The 21,342-nt window shown below is 52.8% G+C and overlaps 2 protein-coding genes across 6 annotated transcripts in view; one reads left to right on the top strand and one right to left on the bottom strand.

The window, feature by feature from the left end:
- The window catches only part of KIF9 (kinesin family member 9), a 36,013-nt gene extending 29,358 nt beyond the window's left edge, over nt 1–6,655 (top strand). For 2 of the 3 annotated variants that reach the window (XM_067530452.1, XM_067530454.1), the window contains 3 exons: nt 450–565; nt 4,534–4,638; nt 6,236–6,655. In XM_067530452.1, coding sequence (XP_067386553.1) covers nt 450–565; nt 4,534–4,638; nt 6,236–6,343 — 329 coding nt within the window. In that variant the 3' untranslated portion in view covers nt 6,344–6,655. Of the gene's footprint in view, nt 1–449; nt 566–1,761; nt 1,999–4,533; nt 4,639–6,235 lie in introns of those variants that run through there. The other variant, XM_067530453.1, reaches the window with a different exon arrangement.
- A 974-nt stretch (nt 6,656–7,629) lies between these two features.
- Nucleotides 7,630–21,342, bottom strand: part of LOC137141543 (tubulin delta chain-like) — a 42,020-nt gene continuing 28,307 nt past the window's right edge. Inside the window, exons 4-12 of one of the 3 annotated variants that reach the window (XM_067530457.1) lie at nt 19,759–19,820; nt 17,272–17,409; nt 15,630–15,771; nt 14,380–14,562; nt 13,765–13,860; nt 12,223–12,298; nt 11,754–11,756; nt 10,436–10,577; nt 7,630–8,928 (exon numbers count right to left, since the gene is read on the bottom strand). In XM_067530457.1, the coding sequence (XP_067386558.1) occupies nt 8,696–8,928; nt 10,436–10,577; nt 11,754–11,756; nt 12,223–12,298; nt 13,765–13,860; nt 14,380–14,562; nt 15,630–15,771; nt 17,272–17,409; nt 19,759–19,820 (1,075 nt within the window). In that variant the 3' untranslated portion in view covers nt 7,630–8,695. Of the gene's footprint in view, nt 8,929–10,152; nt 10,578–11,753; nt 11,757–11,937; nt 12,299–13,764; nt 13,861–14,379; nt 14,563–15,629; nt 15,772–17,271; nt 17,410–19,758; nt 19,821–21,342 lie in introns of those variants that run through there. The other 2 variants (XM_067530455.1, XM_067530456.1) reach the window with 2 other exon arrangements.

Raw genomic sequence — 21,342 nt, 5'->3', positions numbered from 1 at the left:
CGAGTCCCAGCCCCCCTGTAATGTGATTTTGTTAATCACCATTGTCGCTCCTATTCTGTAAATGTTCCCTGGAGGCGAAGTCTAACTAAAAAAAATGTGCCAACTGCTTAAAACTGCTTCTTCCACGTTTCTAAATGTCAGATTGAAAAAGGTTTTCCGCTCTAGCACAGTGTCGCAAGAGTGACCTCTAGAGTCCACTCAGATTGTTCTAGTCTGCACATTCAGGAGCCAGAGACTGTTTTTAGTGCCTGCTTCCCATTGAAAGGTGGAGGAATATGCCCAGCCCCTAGACAGCATATTTTAACGGATGGAGTCACTCTAACTATTGTATCAATTCAGACTGCTGTGGTGGTGCCTGTCTAGTCATTGTGCGGAGTGCCAGGAAAAATACAAGCCTGGCTCCCTTTATTGCCACAACCCTGGTTATTGTCCCCCGCTTTGTCTTACAGAATTTGAAATCTGGTACAATGAGTCCTTCCTCATCCCTGAGGATGTGCAGGAAGCTATAAAGCCCGGAGGCAACATCAGACCTGGCATGATTCCCATGAACAGAGTCCTGTGTCTGGTGAGTTGTGCTGGGGAGTCCTGCCTTCCCTGCTTGACAGTTTTGTGTCATACTGTCATCACAAGCATTACCAGTCCTGTGGGGGTAGGAGGGAGATTTGCAGCCATGGCCCTGTTTGGGGTCAGTGAGTGTAGCACTGGGATGCCAGCCGGCAGCTATCAGCACGTCTTGTTTTTGTGGTATTGTTTTTCTTTTGTTCGTGGCCACACTAACACAACATATGTTGATCAAGTGCACGACCATCCACTTCATGTCAATAACCAGACGAATTGCCAAGAAGCACAGGGAGTAATGGATTTTTTTTCCCCCAGTCTCTATGATCAACTACATTGTCACATCTCCACCTTCAGGCCATTGCCACTTAGCCAGACAGCTGTAGAGAGATGCAATCTCTGACCTTTCCCCCTGCCTGAAGATGGGGAGTTCGCCGCACTGTTCTCATTCACCAACCCTTTTCTCATTTGTGTTGCTCTTCTCTGAGCTCTCTCCGGGCTTTTTCTGTTTTTTAAAATGTGGGATTCAAAACTGTAATGTTATTTGACATTGACCCGCTGCCTTCGATCCCAGACAAGCTCAAGACAGACGCTTCTCATTCTATACACATACAGCTCCACTGAAACGTGGAGTGTAGCATGACACTGAGACCCAAGCAGTACTGAGAAGGGTGGAGTTACTTTGTATAACACATTTGCATTATCCCTGCTTAACCCCTGCAGACGCTGACATGGCAAGGGGATCTGGTGGGTTTACTTTTTTAGAAGACAAGCTGGAAAAGAATTATTTTGCCACCAAATGTTCCCTTATTTTGAATATAAAACTCAGAGTTAAGAGTTACCTCCCAAAACGCTCTAAAAAGACAGTGTTTTTTTCAAGGGCAACATTGGTAGATGCCTATTGAATTACTCCACCCTTCAGGGTATAAAGAGCAGGTATGAAGTGAGGGCAAATGTAACAGGTTAGTTATTAAAGTTATCATTAAACTACAGACAAATACTTAGATAAGGATCAGGGGAGATTCAAAACAAATAGGTGTGAACTCTGTACACAAGAGAACACGGGATAACCACTCAGGGTAAGTCAATGGCAAAACTTCCACTAAGTGAATGGGACTAGGATTTCACTGGTCACATATACAGGAAGAGACATCAAAATTAACTTCTGTTAAACAGCAGTAATATAACCCTGCCTAATCCTAGGACTCAGAAGTTGGACCAACCTCATTTCACCTAATCTTGGTTCACCCGGAAGACAGTCTCCGGGCTTCTCTTCCAACACCTCTTAAAGGAGAGGGCCAGCTAAGGTCACGCAGCCTAGAGTCAGCAGTTGAGATGTCCTGGCTTCTCCTGTGCTGTTGTTTACCGTCTCAGCAAGTCTGGTCCCCCAAATGCCCGCTTGAGGTGTGTTTTCTAGTTCTGAACTCCCACCTTTGAGTCAAACCCTTTCCACACACAGGCTCTTCCTGAGTGGTTTCCAGCCCCAGACTACTTGTCTTCCTTTAGATTCTAGCCCAAAAGATGCATAAGATGTGCCTGCAGCTCCGACTTTTGATGCTGCAGCTTTACATCACAAGGATGCCCCTATTAATACAACCCAGTGCTGCCGTTGATTTGCTTTTCCTTTTGCAAGGCATTGCATTATTGTTTTCTATTCAGCGTTATCATCCACAGCAAGCCCCAGCGCTGTCTCTGTGGGAGCACCACCCGGCCCGTACCCTTTGGCTAATACTGGTGTATTTGATCATTCCTTCCTAATTTGAACCATTATGTGTTTGTCTGTATTGAATCTTAATTTACTGATTCCAACCCATTGATCCAGTGGATCTGTGCCTGCCCTGTAGCACCCCCTTCTGGGCAAGCATGCTTCTGCAGCACCCTATATGCCTGTTTCCCCTACAAATTACGGTTTCCGGATTCAGATCGCACCAGGCTTATCTGCATTTATGCCCAACCCTGGTTTCTTGATTGGTACAGTGTCACTTCAGCCCTCCCGCAAACAGGAGAATTCACCTTGTTCTACACCGAGCGTCCAGCGACACTAGAAATCTCTCCTTCTCCTTACAATTCTCCTTGTTCCCCCGTTCTCAGGGCTCGCTTCCTGGAGACAAGCTTCTTCTCTAGCCCAGGACTTCAGGTACTTCTTATCAGGCTCAGCATCTTCCTTTTTCCCCCAAACATTCTCCCTACCTTTGCGCCTGCAGGGTTTAGCAGGCAGCCCCTTACCCCTGCTGCTTTCTCCCTCTTGACAAGGTCCAGGTGCTTTCCCTTTAGCCCGACTGGGCAGCAGGTAATCCGTTGCAAGTGCACTGGCCTCCCCCGTTTCCTCTTAAAGAGCCAATCACCCTCTGACATTCAATCTGTAGAGTTAAGCCCATTCCCCCCAGTTTCTGACCCCTCTCACCTTTAAATTGTTCATAAACTTGACTTCCACGTTCTCCGAGCCATTTATGAAAAATCAGAATATTGAGCCCACCTTCTAGCCTGACACCAACACACTCCCAACCATTGTCAGATTTTAAACAAGTTGTGTAAACTTCAAATGCACGTTTCTCTTTGTCTTCCTGAACCCCTCCATGCTGGCGTGCTGGAGAAGTGCTGGGGGGGGGGGGGGGCGAGTTTAGAGGGCAGGCATTGACTGAGAGCGCTCTTCAGATAAATGCATAGGGGGATATGTCCGCCAGCTCCAGTGAGTCAAAACCAACCATGCAGAGGTGGCATCAGACTTTGATCTGCAGATTAGTCCTTCTTCTGCTCCCAGAAGCTCCATGTAGTTTGCCTGGCCTGCACTGGAGAACAGTTGTCCTGGATGTAGATATCCATAGGGCATAGCCCTGAGAAGATGCAGAGGTGCACCTTGCCTACATCTGCTGGTGTGGCCAGCCAGTAATAAAAGAGAAATGATGGAACCTCCTGTCAGCATCTACAGGTGCTGACCGGCTACCTGTACACTGCCTGGGGTTACTCGTATACCCCAGGCACTGAAAGGGGACAAGCGCTAGTCTCCAGTCCACGTCTCTCTAGCCTCTTTCATGGCACCCACGATCATCCTGTCTGAGTGTAGTAACACAGGCGAAGGCTCTAGATTGCCCTTCATTGATAAGAGAATCGACGCTTTCATTTGCAGTCTCAGATAGATCTGCAGCCTCCTGTCCAATGCTTCCTTGTTCATCTAGGGTTAGCGTCATTCTCCAGCAGAGCGCCCCCTCGGGTCAGGACGCAGCATTGCAGGGACTTTTCCCACACTGCCCCCCCCTTTTGTCAGCTGATCTGTTTCTGTAGCAGTACTACACTGGGCAACTCAGCCCTCTGATCAGACCACACATAGAGCTCGGTCCCTTTCCAGGGCAACCAAAGTCCAACTACAGAATCCAAGGAAATGTCCTAAAAACGATTGTTCTGCCCCTCCTTCCTGGCTCCTTCGGCTGAGCACAGCTGCCCTGGGCAGTCTCCCGCAGGCCCTGCTTCTCAGCAGGTTTCCCCACTGCCTCCCATTCCCGGAAACTCTGACGGCTTCTCCCAGGGACCTCCCTGATTCTCCCCAGCCCCATCTCAGGGCTTTCCAGGAGCAGAACCTACTCCCTGGGTTCCTATCACAGGGTCTCTGACTGTATTTTTCCTGAGCCTTTTCATTCGGAGGCTCAGATGTTCTCCATGCTAACACCTGACCCCTGAATCCCACCCCCTTAGGCTGGGATCCAGTTCATTGCCGCACGGGCGGGGCTGGCCCGAATCCCCTTAAAGGGGCCAGACACCCTGTGACAGTTGGGCTCTATCCAGTGCTTAATTTGTGCCAGGGTTGAGCCCTGGCATCTCTAGGCTGGCAGTTCAGAACCTCGGCAGCATCTCTGGGCCTGGCTGTTCAGAGCCCCCAGCACCTCTGGTCTTGCCGCATCGGACGTGAAAGTTAAAAACTGCTTGAGCCCAGCACCTCTTTCATTCCAAGCACTGACTGTATCTTGCTTTTCCTCCCAGGATGAAGACGAGCAGGAGCGGTTTGGCCGGCTGCAGGGGGAAGTGCTGCCAGGCTGTCCAGATTCCACCTCTTTCCACAACGCCAAAATGAAGACGGATCAGAAGGTAGTGAGCGTCGGTGCCCAGCCGCACGGCTGCCAGGGCCTGGCAGCGTCTGCTGGGAGTGCAAACGGGGGCGGGGCTGTTCCCTGCGGAGTACGTGACCCCGGTGGGCAGGACGGGGCTCCAGCAACGCCCTCTGAAAAGGCACCTGTGTAGTTATGCAGCCCAGCCAGCCGCTGTAAATGGCTCGGACGTCAGTGGCGCTACACTGATTTACCCCAGCTGAGGATCCGGCCAGTGTGGCTTGGTCTCTAATGCTCTGGCCCTACCAGGTGGGAGTCTCCCCACAAACACTCAGCACTTCCCCTCCCAGGCCGGGCAGGGGCTGGGAGCACCAGGCAGTAGGGTCCTCTGAGCTTGTTACCGTGGAAGACGATTCTCGCCATGACTTTCAACAAAGCCCAGGAAGGGATTCGGGATCTAGCTGCTCTCTGGCTCAGCAGGGAAATGCTGCATATTCAGCTCTGCTGGGAGCAACTAGGAAACACAGTGAAAATGTGCTGCCTGCCATAATCAGGTGGGCCAGAGCTTGTAGTCAATCACTGAGCACTGCCACTGGGATGACGTTTTCCCCAGGATGGCTAAGGCAGTGAAGACGGGCCCTGCGACCAGACCCACCTGCTTAGTACCTACAGAGCACACACAATACTAGATGCTTAAGAATATCACTAATTATTACACCGAGCACAATTAACCTGTGGAACTGACTGCCACAGGATAGCACTGAGGCCAAGAGCTTAGCAGGATTCAAAAAAGGACTGGACATCTCTGTGGATAATTGTCACAGGGTGGCTGTCCCCCCATGATTTAAATAGGGCCAGCTCCCCTGTCCCAGAGGACGGGCTCCCAGTTAACCAAAAGCAGGAGGCGGGGGCTGTCCCGGGGCTATAAAGGATCAGAGGGAGTTGAGTGAGGACAGAGCTGGAAAGGGAATCGCAGAATGAAGCTGCAGGGAGAGAGGGGCTCATGCAGGGGTCAGAGAAGGCAGGCCCAGCCCTGCATTTGCTCCAGCTGTTCAGGCAGGACCTCAGGGAGGAGGGGGTGTGCCCAAGGTAAGGCTGGATGAAAGATTTCGTTTTGTGGCTGCATTTTACAACTTTGTGTTAGTAAAGAAACCAGACCCCAAGAAGGGCTGGGGTTGGCTGAGAGGCTGGGTGGAGTTTAAGGAGCCCTGAAGAGGGGGAAACCGGGGGCAGAGCACAGCCGAGGCACCTCTGGCCACAAAGGACGTGTGGGTGGCGGCTACCACGTTCCAGTCGTCATACTGGCCTGGCTTACCGCAGTAAGGATTCTAAACCAGACAGCGCCAACCCCACCTTCAGCTGATGGGGGTTAGGAGAAAACGTGGCCTGGGGACAGGTTATCCCATAACTGCCACTCGTGGGTTTCTTGCACCTTCTTGTGAAACAGGTGGGACTTGCCCGTGTTCCAGATGGGTTACTGAACTGGGTGGGGCTCTGGCAGTTCCCAGCTGTTCCAGATCAGGGTGAAGCCGGTGAAGATAATTTTGTGCCGGCTCCAATGACCATCTCTGTGTCTTAACTGTATCCCTGAAGAACTGAAGCCATTTTAATAACTAGATCTTGCTTTCTGTTATCAGCACAAGTACTTAAGAGCCATGGCCGCCCTCCAGCAAATGCAAAAGAAACCTGGACTCATGCCAGCTACAGAGAAGAACAAACTCCCGGCAGGGCTCCATGCCATATAGCAGATTCAGGACAGCACCACGTGCACAGGTTCTCTACAAGGAAATGAACACATTGACCTAAAAAACCTGTCACCATTGATTTCCATGATAGACTTATCCACAAATAAAAGGGATAGTGCCAGCTTGTTTCGGTACACTAGAACGCAAGTAGAGGCAGCATCGGCCCGAGAGGAAGATGCCATACACGCTAGTTCATTTAACTAGGAGAACCTGTCCCCCTGACTCTAAAAAACGCAGCGCAGGCGTGTACGTGCTACAGGGGACATGCAGAGGGAAGAAAACAGAGCTTGCGCTCTTTGCTTCTTCGGGTGAAAAGGCCTGAAGGGTTGTCATCTTTCTCGTTGGTTTCATCATTAGAAATAGCTGGCGTGTCCAGGCCAGGCCCCCCCTGGTGGGACGGCCTCCTTTGGAGAACCCAGAGAATTAGGAGCTTCTGAAGTGTCAGAATCTCACCGCTTGCTTCCAGGTAAAGGGACCAGAATGACACAAAGGAGCTCTGGGGGTCTGTCTACACTGCACAGTGAGCACTGGTGCGTGGGACCTGGGCCTGTAGGCTCGGTTTTTCCAAGTCTGTGCTGGAGCAGCCACACTGCATTGTAGGCCTGGGTTTACAGTTGCTGGAGCCGGTGTCTCAGCTGTGCTAATTCATCCATCCTGCACCACACAGCCCTTCTGACTCAGCTCTGTGGCTTCAGCCGCATCCACAGTAATGACAGGGCTTGGACCCACGTCACAGGAGGACTCAGGCACCGACTCACGCACACCCTCCCCCAGCAGGGTCCCAGGATTTGAGCTTGCTGACCCGTGTCAGACTGATTTATGTGTAGAGGAAAGTGGGGCTTGGGCTCAGACCTGGGTGAGAGCCCGGGGTTAGTGGGCAGTGTAGACGTGTGCTAAAAGCCCTGGCTCCACCTCGTGCAGGAATGGAGAAAGGCAGCCACAGGCTCTTCCCTTGATCCCCTTCCTCTTGATCTTGGGAGCCCCATGTTACGGGAGAGGAAAGAGACAAAACCTAACCACCTCGTAATGCGGGGGGAGGGGGCCTTCAGCTATTACAAGGCAGCTGTCAGGCAGCATGTTGGGTCAGAGCTTTGCACAACAGCCTTCTGCCCCTGTGCATGGTTGTTTCTTGGTACAGCTGGTTCTCAACCGATTTACCCCTGGGGGCTGCATGAGCAGCTCTGTGTTATGGGGGCCGCCTCCCCTCTAGCTAGCTATCCGCAGGCCAAGAACCCCTCTTCTACAGCCGGCTCTCAGCTCAGTGCTCACTGACAGCTGGGGTGCTCAGGAAATCTGCAGCACAAGTGCTCCCCGCGGCCCAGATGGAGGGATGGGCTTTGCCCCGCCAGCCCCCAAACCTTGCCTATGCAACACGGCCAAGGTTTTAGCCTGGTTAAGGAACATCCGAGATCCTGGCTACAGGCCCAAGTGCACCCTGCTGTGAATGCCGGAGCTGTGCTGATAGTGGAGATGAGGCAGGTCTTTACTAATGCAGGCTTCTCCCTGAATAAATCTGCTCAAGGTTTGGTTCAGTCCCCTAACTACCCGCTCCATCTCTGCTGTGTAACCTGTCTGCTCCTTGCTTTAGCTGCCTCTCTGGTAGCCCAGGGACCAGATTAGGGGCAAAACCCTGTTCCCTTCGTCACGCAAGGCAGCTCCTCCCGTCTGTAAAGTAGCAGAGTTTGGCTATAGCTGGAAGCTAAGGAGAAGGACCCACACCCTCGCCGCGCTCTGAGAGCCGTGGGCCACGCTCCCCCAGTGAGCGAGCGCTGCCCAGGCGAGGTGGCTCCCGCTGGTATGGGAGTTAGGGTCACTTTGCGGCTTTGGCCCGGGCCCTGGCGCTGGGAGGAGCGTAGCGTGTCCCCCAGCAGCACAGGCCTGATTCATCGATGACTCCCCTTTGCACCAGGGCACAACAACGGCTCTTGATCCAGCCCAACAGCAAATTTCTACCCCTGCCGCTGCTGGCGCAGCTGTGCTGGCTGGCACTGTGCAGGGGGGAGCCCTTCCCCCCCTCCCCCGCCTCCCCATTGGTGCACCCCCTTGTTCCTGGACCCAGCGTCTGGGTAGCTCGTAAAGGGGATCTTGCTCTCCCCGTCACCCCTGCATGGGCCTATCATCCCAGAGACGATCAAGCCCCCCCGTGTATTTTGCACACACTCACGCCAGCAGCTGAAAAGCGATGCTGTTCTTGGCCTAGTGTGACACGGCCCGGTATTGATTTCCGGCAGCATCCCCCTGAACGCAGAACCGCCCCTTTCCCAGAGACCTCCGCAGGCTTTCCTGGAGGGTGCCAGGCTCTCAGCTGGACGTCGGACACCCAGCAGCCTGGAAGTGCCAGCACAGACCCTGTTATTCGCCCAGGCGGCTGTAATCGTCGGCCACGGAGCGGAGCGTCTCAAAGGCCTGCTGGAAATCCTCCTCCTCGCAGCCGTATCTCCAGTACCAGTGGAGGTAGGCCTTGGTCTCGTACATCGCCTGGGCTCTGCCCACCACCTGCTGCAGGAGTTCGGCTGAGCTGCTGTGGTTGGCGCAGACAGTCAGCGAGTGGCTGGGACATCCCGGCTCCACGACGTTGAGGGAGTCTGGGGACGAAAAGTCATCTTTTCACCCACAAGCATCAACCCTTCGCAAGCCAACTGTTCCCCACACGGGAGGGTGTAGAAGAGAAGATGGGGGGAAAAGGACATATGGCACCTCCCTCCCGCCCTGCTGGGGAAAGCCCTCTGCGTGCTCTCTAAACCTCTAACCTCGCTCCCCTAACGGTCCGCTCTACCCCGCGCTGGTGAGCGCTAAACACAACGTTGAGCGTGCGGTGAAGTGCAGAGCTGCGAGGGCCTCGCTTCCAATAATGCCTACGTGGGAAATCTTGTAGGGGCTCTTCCCGCTTCCCTGAAGTAGCCGCCCCTCTCCCGCTGCCACACGCTGGGACTGGTGCCAGCCCCTCATCTACGCCTCCTGTGTGAAGTGGGGATAATACTTACCTCACTGGCGTGTTCTGAGGCTTCATGAACGGGTTTTAAGTAGCTGAGATCCTCCAGTGAAAGCTACGGGGTAAACTGGCCCCTTAAACACCCCTCCACTCGCACCGCCACCGGGCCAGGACACTCGGAGCGAGGACACTCAACCTGAACAGGTTTAACCAACCGCTGCTCACTGCTCCTCGGCAGCTGTTGGACAAGTGCTTCGAGAAGTGTCGAGTGGGGGACTGGCTGCTCTGTGCCTACTGCAGACGCTTGGCTAATGTACCACGCGAAGGTGGGTGCAGCTTTCCGTTCCCTCCCTTCCCCGCAGTTACTGCTCTGTGCGTCTGCATGAGCAGTCGAATGACCACTACGTCTGTGGAAAGAAGTGTGTGCTCCCCACCCCCGCGGAGGCGTGGTCGGCGTTTGCACCGACCCTAGCACAACGAGCTGCTGGTCCGTGACCGTCCCACGTGCTACGGTCAATAAATGAACACACGGAGTCAGCGGTTGCTGCAGCAAGAAGCCCTGCTGCCGACTCTGCCTGGGCAAACGGCCGACATGCCACAGTGACCTCAACCGGAATTCAGCCCTGAAGGGGAGGCAGCTCCATTGATTGGTTCTTCATGTACCAACAGAAAGGACGGTCGTGTAGTTAAGGCCTGGGACCTCAGAAACCTGGGCTCAGTTTCTGGCTCTGCTACAGACTTCCTGTGAGACCCTGGGCCAGGCCCTTAAGTTCTCTGGGTCTCACGTCCCTTTCTGTAAAGTGGAGCTAACGAGCCTTCATTGTGTGTCTGGCAGGAGGTGGCTAAATAAATAAACTCACGTGTTTGTGAGGGGCTCAGATGCTACAGCGGTGGGGGAGGTGGAAGTACTTAGACGAGGCCAGCAGTGAGCTTAATGGATTTGGGGATGGCTGGGCCGATTTTCAGACACTGCCCAGGCCTGCGACCTTCTCTCCCAAGTGAAGAAAACCTCTCCTGAGCACAAGGAACGTGTGACGTGCTGGTCTGGCTTTTGCAGACTGGCTGCATTTCTCAAAGGCTGGCAGTGGCAGTGAAAGAGCTGGAAAAGTGGGACCCAGCCTGCCCCGCGTCCTCAGCAGCTCTCTGCAAGTAAGACTGACCAGTCCAGCAGCGGAGCGGGAAGGGGTTCCAAGGAACACAGCGGTAGGCCTGCTTCAACTTCCTCAGGACCGAGTCACGGGACAGAAGAAAGGTGTCCTCTTGGTAGCTGCGGGCTACTGCGAGCATAGAGGTGCTGTAATGCTGCAGACAAGGCAAACTAAGGACAAAGGGCAAGGCAGATCCAGGAATGACCTTCAGCGCTTTCCCCCAGCTGCTGGGGACACGTTCTCTCATTTCCCATCTTCAACACCTCCCATCCTAGAGCTGCCAAGGCTGGGATTTCAATCTACTGGGCATTTTGGTCACAAATCGAGTTGTGGGGGGAAGGGGAAGCCAATGGACCCACGTAGGGCCTAGCGGCTAGAGCAGAGGACTAGGACTCAGGAGAGTGGGTCCTAGTCCTGGCTCTGCTGGTGACCTTGGGCAAGTCACTTTCCCCTTTCTGTGCCTCAGTTTTCCCAGCTGTACAATGGGGACAGTGATTCAAGCCCTTAACCAGGCAGGGCAGTGACTGATAGGTGAAAAGTGCTGTATAAAAGCTAGGGCTTATTATTCTTCTCAAATCTAGTTCAGGAGATCCTTGGGGTCCGATGTCAACTCCACTCCCAGTGGCTGTGCTTGGGGCCTAGGCACGACTGCTGTAAATACCTCTGAGACTGACGAGAGGCCAGCTTAGCGCTAGCCCCTGCATCACACCCCACTCCATCACACTCCCCGGAGAAATGGCTCACTCATCTAGCTTTCGTCGGAGCTGAATCAGACACCGTTTTAATGCGGCACGGCAGGTAGGTGAATAAAACCCGTAGAAACGGGCCCCTGGCCCTGCTTGGCTCCTTGGGCCGGCAGAGGAGGAGAGGGAGTGGCTCACAGCACGCTGCAGTGACCCTGACACTTGGGCTTAGTGAGGAACATTACTGCAAAATCCCAAGCATGGGCAGGGACTCCCTATTCGTGTCCCACTGCTGGACGGGGGACAGCCGTGCCCTGAGGCCTGACGGAGGTGGTGGTGGCAGGGAAGTTACAACGGGGAAGAACAGTGGGGGGCCTTTAAGGTTTTTATAAAGGCTTTAGAAGAGCCTTCTCCAGTGGGATGGGGTGAAGAGCGTATACAGACCAGCAAGTGCCAGCTGTGCAATGGGGATAATAAAACCCCTTTCCGCCCACCCTGGGTGTGTCTTGTCTAGTTAGATCGTTGCCTCGCAGGGCAGGGGCTGGCTCCTGCTCCGGGTTTGTACAGCGCGGGGCACAAGAGGTCCCCACTCTTGGCTGGGGCGTTTAGCCGGTGCCCCTAATACAAATAACAGGTCTCGGCAGGACAAGCTCAGGCACAATATTCTGAGCGGCCTTCACAACAACTCTACCTCCTCAGTAGATCAGACTTTTAAAGAGAGACCAGCCCCCAGGCAGCCATCTGGGTGTCCATCCCGGACTGCATTTACATCTAGACGCATCCAGCCGTATTTAAAGGGGGGGGGGGCGGGGCAACAGAGAGATGGGACATCCCTGGGTTTAGTCAGGAAGTTTTGGAATGTGCAATCTTGACCCTGTCTATCCTCTTGAAAGTTGCAAGGACTATACTAGAAGACGACTGGTATGGCTTTCTCTTCCCTTTTCTCCCTGCCCCGGCCAAGATGCATGGACCACTGCTACAGGGCTTTCCAATGGCCCGAGTGAGAGGCAAGGAAAATGAAACTTGTCTGGGTGGTTGATGGTCTCTCTCCTTCCTCCACCTGGGTCCCGCAGTCAGGCACATTTGGAAGATGCGGTGCTTGTAGAGAAAGGATACGGACTGTCCTGCGTGAGACTCCCGGGGCAACGAGTGCACAACAGAAGAGGCCAGGCTGTCCCAAAAGACTGTCCCCCTGGGGAAATGAGAAACAAACCAAGTTCACCAGGCGCTACAGTGAAAACGAACGCGTCGGTTTCACTAAAATCCAGGGGGCAGGGCTGAGCTCTGTTTGACTAAGGTAAGCCCATGGACAGCCCTCCACTGAGAAACGCACAAACAGCTGCATCGGTGCCATGTTACAGGAACACCACAGCATCGGAATGCAGCAGCGACACTGGGTGTGCCGTTTACTCGCCCACGTCGCATGGGTCTCACACAGTCCGTCAAGCTGCCCAACGGGTACCACTGAGGGAGACCATCTCCGGTGGCCGTACGCTGCGTGCGCGGACACCAAAGAGTGGAGTGCACTTGTGCAATCACGTGAATAAGAACTTTGCATCAAACTGTGTTTTTGCAGTTAATTTCCAAAGGAAAGGGGAGATAAAAGGGGGCTGAGCACATCAGAAATGAAACGGGTCCCCCTGGGCTCTGAAATTCACACCTCACGACAATGAGACGGGGAGGAGAAGAGACCAGGTGAGGACCAGGTTCAAGTCATTGCTGCTTTGATTCCTTGAGTGATGAGAGGCATTTTCTGCCAAGCTGCATTAGCAGGACAGCAGCGCATCCACAGCCGCACCAGCCCCAAGCGAGTTGTGGGTCCGGCTAGGTTGGCAACCCATAATTCATGTCGCACAGAGGTGTGAATAAGCCACCCCTGAGCGACATAACTTACACCGACATAAGCGCCGGTGTGGACACCGCTGTATCGGCGGGAGAACTTCCCATAGCTGCCGCCTCTCGCAGGGGGGCTGACAGTACAGCTCTCCCCGATCGCCACAGAGCGCCTTCACCAGACGCGCTGCAGGGCGCAGGAGCTGTAGACAAGCCATCAGGCTCCCCCAAAAATCATGAGATAAAAAAAAAAAAATCTCATGAGTTTAAAGCTGAACAAAGAATCAACACTGGCCCTTTTTCTTTGCCTGCTGGTTTCTGAGCCCGTAAGGCTCACATTTTCAAGCTTTTCTCCATAATGATGAGGTCTAGAAACTCACCATTTCTAAGCATGGAACCTAAGAGTCTCAAAACAACAGGTTTCCTGGAGATGGTGCTTTAAGGAAAAACACCAGCCATCACAAGAGTCATGATAAAATTGGGACTGCATGTGTGTGTGCGTCTCAGTCAGTCAGCCAATGAGCCACTTACAATCTCCCTCCTGTAGTCCCTCAGAAGCGGCCCCTGATCCTCACAGGCCGGGTTGGCCTACTGGGATGTCACAAGAATGTCAGAGTATCCCGGGCTCCATTTAAACCCCCCGTGCAGGCTCCTGTACTTGCAATGTGGCCCACCATCAGGTTTAAGATTCCCCCGGAGTCTTGTATTGGTCTCTCAAATTAGACAGAGGGCCACGCAGTGAGCTGGACCATAAGAGCGAAAATGTAAGACTCATCTGAGGGGCTCAGAATCTCCCTCCAAGTGGTGGAGAGGCCCCGTTCCTACCTCCTGCGAGCCTGAGCTACGCGAAGGAATTTCATTGCCGGCACGGGGCAGACAGACCTCAGCAGCTCCCAGGGTTCCAGCCCCATGCTGATCCCACTGAAAAGCAAGAGAGATGCCGTCACCTACCGCCGTCACCATGGGGATACGTGAGCAGCTAGGGAGGTTCAGTGAGATACGTCTCCACTGCTCTTTACTCCCCCGAGTCAGACACCGACAACCTTGCTAGCATCTGCTGGCTTCTCAGTGTCCAGAGAGAATGTGGCAAGCCGGTGATCCTGTAATATCCAGCGAGCCATTGCAGAGTTTCATAATTAAGGTCTTTGGATGTAAAGGTCTCATGCATGCTGCTTTTGCTTTCTATGTTCATTTCGATGTGCCCCTGGGGCCTCTCAGTTCCACACCGGAAATATTTTAACAATGCAAAAACTGGGAACTGCACTCAGGAATTTTTGCCTCCAGAATTCAACTAAAGCTTTCCCTGGACTAGAGTTTTGGGCCAGATTCTCAGATGGTGAATCCTGGCACAAGCTCTGCTGAGGACTGCGGTGCGTCTAGTGTCCCCTGCCGAGCGCCAGCAGCTGTCGGGATGAAGAGAAATCCCTGTGCTTGGCTCACCTTCCCGTCGTGAAAGCCTTGAGTGGGTAAAGCAGCCCCGCCAGGCAGGAAGCGATGTAGGCATTCATGGCGGCGAGGGAGACCTGGGGCTGCACGTCAGACACCTGCGCTGTCTCCGCGAGCAGAGCTGCTGCTCTCCTCAGCACCTCATCGTTCTGGATCAGGAGGACGCCGTCGACATGTCTAGGCAGACACAAAAGGGAGTCGCTGTTTCTGCCGAGTGAGTCGGGGTCTAATCCGCACTGAAGTGAGTGGAAGTTCTGCCTGGGTAAGGACCGAGTAAGCACCTCCAGCATGAGCGGTTAGGACATCAGGGGAGCCTGGGCATGAAACCGGCTTCATTTTTTATCGCCCCTAGTTGTGTTAGAGGAGTGCTTCCAGGTCCCAGCCAGGATGAGGGCCTTGTTGTGCGAACACACCGGGAGAGGCAGCCCCTGCTTGGAATCTAGAGAGGCAAGACCAAGGGCTGGAGAAAGGTGGTGTGATCGAGAGACTGCACGCTCTGCCCCAGGCCACCCAGGCAGTCTGTGGGAGACATGGGCACTGAACCCAGCTGTCCTAAGTGCCAGACCAGTGCCTCACACATGCCACCACCACCCCAGGGCTCTTAGGGGCCAGTACGTTCCAACCTGCCATCCAGGGAGCCGCGAGCCCTTGCCACAACCTCGAAGATCAGCATTGGCAGAGGACTCCAGGGCTGGGATCGGGCTGGCAAAACCCTGAGGCTTCTGACTAGTTCCCTGCTTCTCTTTAAACCAAGCAGAGGAACAGGAGGTCGTGTGTGGAACTGGGTTTTCCCCTGCTTAGAACGGCCTGCCCTGCGCTACCTGCTCGCACTGCCTGACTCTGACCTCCTGGTCTCCTGACCCTCACTCCCAGTACGTCCCCTGGCCCGTCTCAGCCTCTGATCTCCTGGCATCCAGGCCCCTCCTGCCGCCTGGCTCCCCACTGCTGCTCCACCCACTAGGTCAGACCGCCCAGGGCCCAGTCGTGATATCCAGGCATCCGAAGCACCTGCCAAGAAAAGCAGGGACTCTTCCTGGCAGTTATTCCACACGAGGCGATAATCTGAGAACACAGACTATAAAACCTGTCAGCTCCTTGGGAACGGGGATACAGCTTTTGCTCCACACCGGGGGAACTGCCGCACTACAAGACCCACCTGAGTGAACGGTGATCAGCGTCCGTCTCGCATCCTCATGCCACACCGTGATTCGCTGCCCAACGCCCACAGCCCCCTTTTAGCGTACCTCTGGAGCCACGAGAGGCACAGCAAGGCGTTGTAGTGCTGCAGGGCGCTCTCGCCAGCCTGGTGCGGGGCTACGGTCACCGCCAGGATGTGACCCAGGGAGTACTCATCTCGGATTGCTTCACACAGCCGGGAACCGAGGCCTTCATGGGAAAGAGCCCCAAACGGTGTTTATAAACCTGAGCCGCCTGCCCTAGGGCGCGGAGCCCTGGAAATCGAGATGCTGTTCTCATCCATCCATGCCTGAGAGGCAGTGTGTTCCAGTGGGCAGGGCACCTGACGGGGACCCCCGGGTGCTATTCCCAACTCAGCCACTGACCCGCTCTCTGACCTTGGACGACTCAGTTCAGCTCTCTGTGCCTCAGTTTCCCTGCTCACCCTTCGTTTGCCTTGTTTAACGTGTATATACAGTGCCAAGCCCAGGGGGGCCCAGGTTTGGACTGGGATCTCTACGTGCTACAATAATGTAAATAATACACCCACCGGTGGCCACTGGGAGGTGCTAACTGCATGGTGCTAGTTAAGAGCTGGCCGTGGATTAGTATATTAGCAGCAGTTATAGTAAAAGTGTCATACGCATTTCCAGCGTGACCCTCTGTTTTCACTTGTGGGTGTGTGTATAAATAAAACTTGCAACTCTCCTGCTGAAATCTTCCAGGATTGTTCTCTCCCTGACCGTGAATTTTTCTGGTAAGTTTGACCAATAAGGGTCCAGCCACTTTTTGAGGGAGAGGAGAGTGGGAATACACCTTCATTATAAAAAAAATAAATAAATAAATCTTGAGACATCATCCCTTAGCACAGCTCACAAAGTGTTCCGCTACAGCAGACTAAGCTGTGCCCAGCTGTCAAACTCACTGAGCTGTGCCGAGAAAAAAAATGGAGGTAAAGCTCTTTGCAAACGAGGCAGGCTCTACGAGAGCTGCTGCCTACTTCACTGGACCTTTTGCAAATGCTGCACACGACTCATAAGGAGATAGGCCATTCTGATGGTTTCTAACCAAGTAGTCCCACATTATAGAACAGATTCCCGCCCCCCCTCAATATTTTTTCTGTCAATAAAAAACCTTAGAAATCCATCAATAATCTATGGTAAAAATGTTAACGTTGCCTGGTTCATTTAGAAAGTGACACGGTTGCAGGTGCAATCTTAACTCTGATTGCTTGCCTGATTAGGTTAGTGTTTACCGAATATTTCTCAAGTTATGCATTATAATATCATTCCATTTTTCTTCTGCAATCTTAGGTACACATACGCAGCATCAGCTTGTAGTGCTGCGGATTACTCTAGACGTCAGAGTCCTTTGGAAACTATTTACATGAAAAGCTACAGTGTACCAAACACACCGCAAACGAAGTCACAGTGAAACAGCACAGGAACAACATTGAAAATCTGATGGCAAATATAACTTGATTCACAGTTATCTGCCTTCTCCCCTGGATTGCAACTGAGGCAAGCAGGCTTCTGGCTGGAAGGAAGTTTTTACGGTTAACAGGGAGGAAATGTGAAAAAAACCAGGAGGACGTACTGAAGAAATAACTTCTCTTGTTTTCCCATCACAACATCTAGCCAGCCCTCCATCAATGAAGTATCTGAGCATCTTCCACATAAAACCAATAGCAAGAGCAAAGTCCCTACATACCAGCTCCTGTGCCACCGCTGAGGCTATGAAAAAGCACCGTCCCACAATAGCAGTCTCTGCACTCGACCTCCTTCCGCAGACTCTCCATCGTCCGTTGTAGCAGGTTCTCCTCGCTGGCTGAGTGCAGGCTGTGGTATCCTGTCAACATTACATCGCTTAGAGGCCAAGGTTAGATCATCTCAATCCTGAGGGCTCAGACAGAGCCACACTTCAGGGTCACATGACTTAAAAGGTGTCTTTTTTTTTTTTTTTTAAATGAAGTCTGTAATTCTAGCCTTTAACACCTCATTCATCTCCGCATGAGGGGCACATTGTCTGTATCTGAATCCTTCTGCGTGTCACCATGTGTAAACTAATCTCAGCGCAGAACAGCTGCTTCCAATGCAGGATGAGTGAAGGTCAGATAGAGCACACAGACCACTTCAGACTACCGTGATTTATGCCAGGAATTTACACCCAGGGGTGCACCGGCCCCAGGATCAGGGGAGCCTAAAGCCGCCCTTGCCTCCCACCCCTATTGCCATGCACCAAGTGACACGCCGTGAGAGCGGATGGATTTATTGCCACATGTTCAGGAGTTCCAGCTCCAACGACCTCCTAGGATGGCAAATCCGTATCCCATGTGCATACACCAAGAGCATCTGCTCTACCACATCCACGCAGCTCAAGAGACAGAACTGAGGAGGTGGAGGAAGTGCTGCTTGGTCTGTGGGCCGAAAAAGGCCTTTTTATTATTTGTGATGGATGTGGGTGTGTTGGAAATATTCTCAATGCCTGTGTGTGCCTCAGTTTCCCTTTGGGTTCTGCATTGCTATGCCCTGTGTGTAAAGGGAAGTGAGGAGGGTTGACCCAGCAGCCTGGTTGGAAACCAGAGTCATCATAAACTGAATAAAATCTGCACAGGTGAACGGAGAATCTGAAGAGAGAATGGAAACCCCAGCGGCTGGGACAGTCACACCTCTAGCGACCATGGCCAAGAAGAAGCAGATTCTCCCCTCACCCCTCAGGGAAGCAGAGCAAAGTTCTCCCGAGTGGCAGAACAAAGGGGAAAAGGGTGTCAGGTGGCAGCGTGAAGCGCTGAGCTCAGAGATACCACAGGCACACCAGGAAACGAAGACAAAACAGAGACAGAGCAAAAATGGATCCTGCAGCAGCTTGCCTGGCCAAGAGCCCTGATTCGGCTCAGTCTGAACACAGCTAACTTACGGGCTTTCCGAGTCCGCAGGCCAGGTGGCTAGTACCTTGTTAGCTGCTTTTGAAAAAGGTTGCCTGGTGTTCCTGCAAACACTCACTGGGAGCATTGCACCCTGAAGGAGCAGAGGACAAGCCTACAGCAGGAGGCTGGCTTTGCTGCAGGATGCCATGGGGAGAGACATGGTTTGCTGGCCCTCGAAGGCTCAGTTTTGGAGTCCTGGAGGCCGTGGAACTGTGTGGGTCCTTGGGGCGCCGTGCACTAAAGGGGCCACTCCCAAGGGACTGGTTACAGGCTGGAGCATAGACCGGACCCTGAGGATCTGTGACATCATTAAAGCCAAACAATGCTACACGCTAAAGACTAGGGAAAGCGACATGTTCGTAATAGACACCTGGACATCGCTGGAGCAGGGCTAATTGGTATCGGTTGAGGATCATCATGCTGTTGGAGGATGTGGGCTGACTGTCATTTTATCAGAGGCCTCCAGTAGTTGGACTAAAGGAGAATTCCCATTATCTAGCAATAGTATTAAGGCTTTTACAGTCTTAATCTCGTAACATGCAGGAGAGCTCCAGTCATTGTGGGAGGCGCCATACAAACACAAAGTCCCCGACAAAAGGAGCTTACAACTTCAACCCCGTGTATCGGATCTAATTGGGACTGGGGCCAGATCAGATAATCAAAAATTCAGCTAATCAGGAGAGCCCCGCGAAGCTAAGTTACATGCGTCAGCCCCAGGCGACGGGGTTCCAGCTGAAGCCCAAGCCCCACTGCCCAGGGCTGACGCATGTAATGTCAGGCTGTAGTGTTGGGATGGGCAATGGCAACAAGAAAAGTTGAGAAACCGTTCCTGTGTGTGCTCTGGTGGTGCGGTTAATCCAGAGAGCTGGATAATGGAGGCTCAGATAAATGGGGTTCTACTGTGTAAGACAAGAGACGACAGATCAATGCAGACAGGTGGACGTGGGAGTACAAGGAAGCAATGAGACAATACTAGTCACTCAGCATGACAGGCTGTGGTCTCTGCACACTGGCAGGCTAATCTGTAAAGCAGCCACTAGACTTGAGGCAGCTATAACGAGAGAGGGGTAGCCTTCCTTGGCATGCTTCCAGCAGAGGGTAATGGTGCATGCACACCCCAGCAGTGTAGTTTGGGAGGGAGGAGCCGCCTTTCTTCAGGAAGCAGGTGGCTAAGAGTTGTCCTAAAAATATATTTTTTCACACCTGGATGGCCATGTTCCACACCCCCAGAAACAGTTCATGTCGGGTGAATTCAGAGAGATGGATCTTACCGTAAGCCCAATTGTTGCCTCTTCCTCGCTTCCCCACGATCAGGTTGGACTCTCTGAAAGAGCTGGGAGAGGAGATAAGATCTAGTCAGTGCAGAGGACAAGCACACGGAGCATTTCACACACGACTCTTCGGCAGTTTTACCAGCTTGACAAGGCGGAGCTGTGATGGGGTCCCCCAGGGTGCAACCTGAAAACAGGGCATGCCAGGCCCTCTTCACTCTCCAGCCTGGGCTGCCCCTCACAGCGCCTTGCTAGCGACCAGCAACAAGCCCCCTCCATGCGCTGTTATCACCTGCAGAGCACCACACCCTGCTAGGTCACATGAATGTTCACCTGGGTCGCCTCTGACTCTGATGCTGTCAGCTAGCTACATGTGGGGCTGGGCTACACTTAAGACTGACAGCTGCATCGGTACAGCTGTATTGCTGTCAGAGCATTTGTGTAGCCGCATGATGTTGATGGGCGAGATCTCTCCCACCAACATCATAAAAGCAGCTAAATGAGCGACAGTAGCTATGTCGGTGGGAGAGAGTCTTCCGCCGACATAGCGCTGTCCTCACAAGCACTTCTGCCGGCAAAACTTACGTTGCTCGCGGTGGGCGTGTTTTTCACAATCTTGAGTGACAAAACATTTGCTGGCATAAGGGAGCTAGTGTAGACAAGGCCTTACACAGACATCTGCAGGCAGACACACATCCAGCTGAGTTATACAAGCGCCTTGCTTGGCCACTCATGAACCAGCAATAGAGAGGCACCAGCCAATTACAAACTGGGGAGGTAAGAACTGCACCAAAAGGAGTCTATCCCCCAAGTTATATAAGTCTGCTCCCCCCTCATTGTGGGGAAGACATGCAACAGCTTTTGTTACTGAGCTAAGATTTCTAGACACCCCAATCTGAGACCACACAGGTTGAGATAAAACTTTAAACAAGTTAATTACCTACAGACGTGATTGTAAGTGGGACGTGTAAAGAGATTAAAAGTAGTTACCAAAATGAAATAAACATAAAACTGTAGTCTAAGTTCTACACACAAACAGGATTTCAATCTAAAAACTCTCTCACCCTGAGAGATGGTACATTCAGGCTGCCAATCCTTCATTCACAGACAGAGTCTGCTTTCCCCAGCCGGGACTCCCCCTACCTGTTCAAAGTTCTTTGTCTTTTAGCCGTTTCTTCAGGCGTCGAGTTGTGGGGGAGTGAAGACATGAGGATGTCATGCTCCCCCTCTTATAGTCAGTTTCAGCTTGTTAAAACAATTGGGCTTGTGACCTGTGTGGTTATCCTCATTGGTCAGCCCAGCCCCACTGTGAACGTGCTTCCTACAGCAAAGCCTTCACTGTACACAATTCCTGTTAGTGGAATCTATTCTTGAATAGGGGAGACTTGTCAGTTAGTGAGACCTAGACACATTGGAGGATTGGGCCAAAAGAAATCAGATGAGGTTTGACAAGAACAAGTGCAGAGCCCTGCACTTAGGACAGAAGAATCCCATGCACTGCTACAGACTGGGGCCCGACGGGCTAGGCAGAAAAGGATCTGGGGGTTACAGTGGATAAGAAACTGGAGATGAGTCAACAGTGTG

This window comes from Emydura macquarii, unplaced genomic scaffold (assembly GCF_026122565.2).
Source record: "Emydura macquarii macquarii isolate MOO-44397 ecotype Brisbane River unplaced genomic scaffold, CSIRO-AGI_Emac_v2 contig_3080, whole genome shotgun sequence".
Taxonomy (NCBI): Eukaryota; Metazoa; Chordata; order Testudines; family Chelidae; genus Emydura; species Emydura macquarii.
This window is presented reverse-complemented; position numbering and strand designations above follow the sequence as displayed.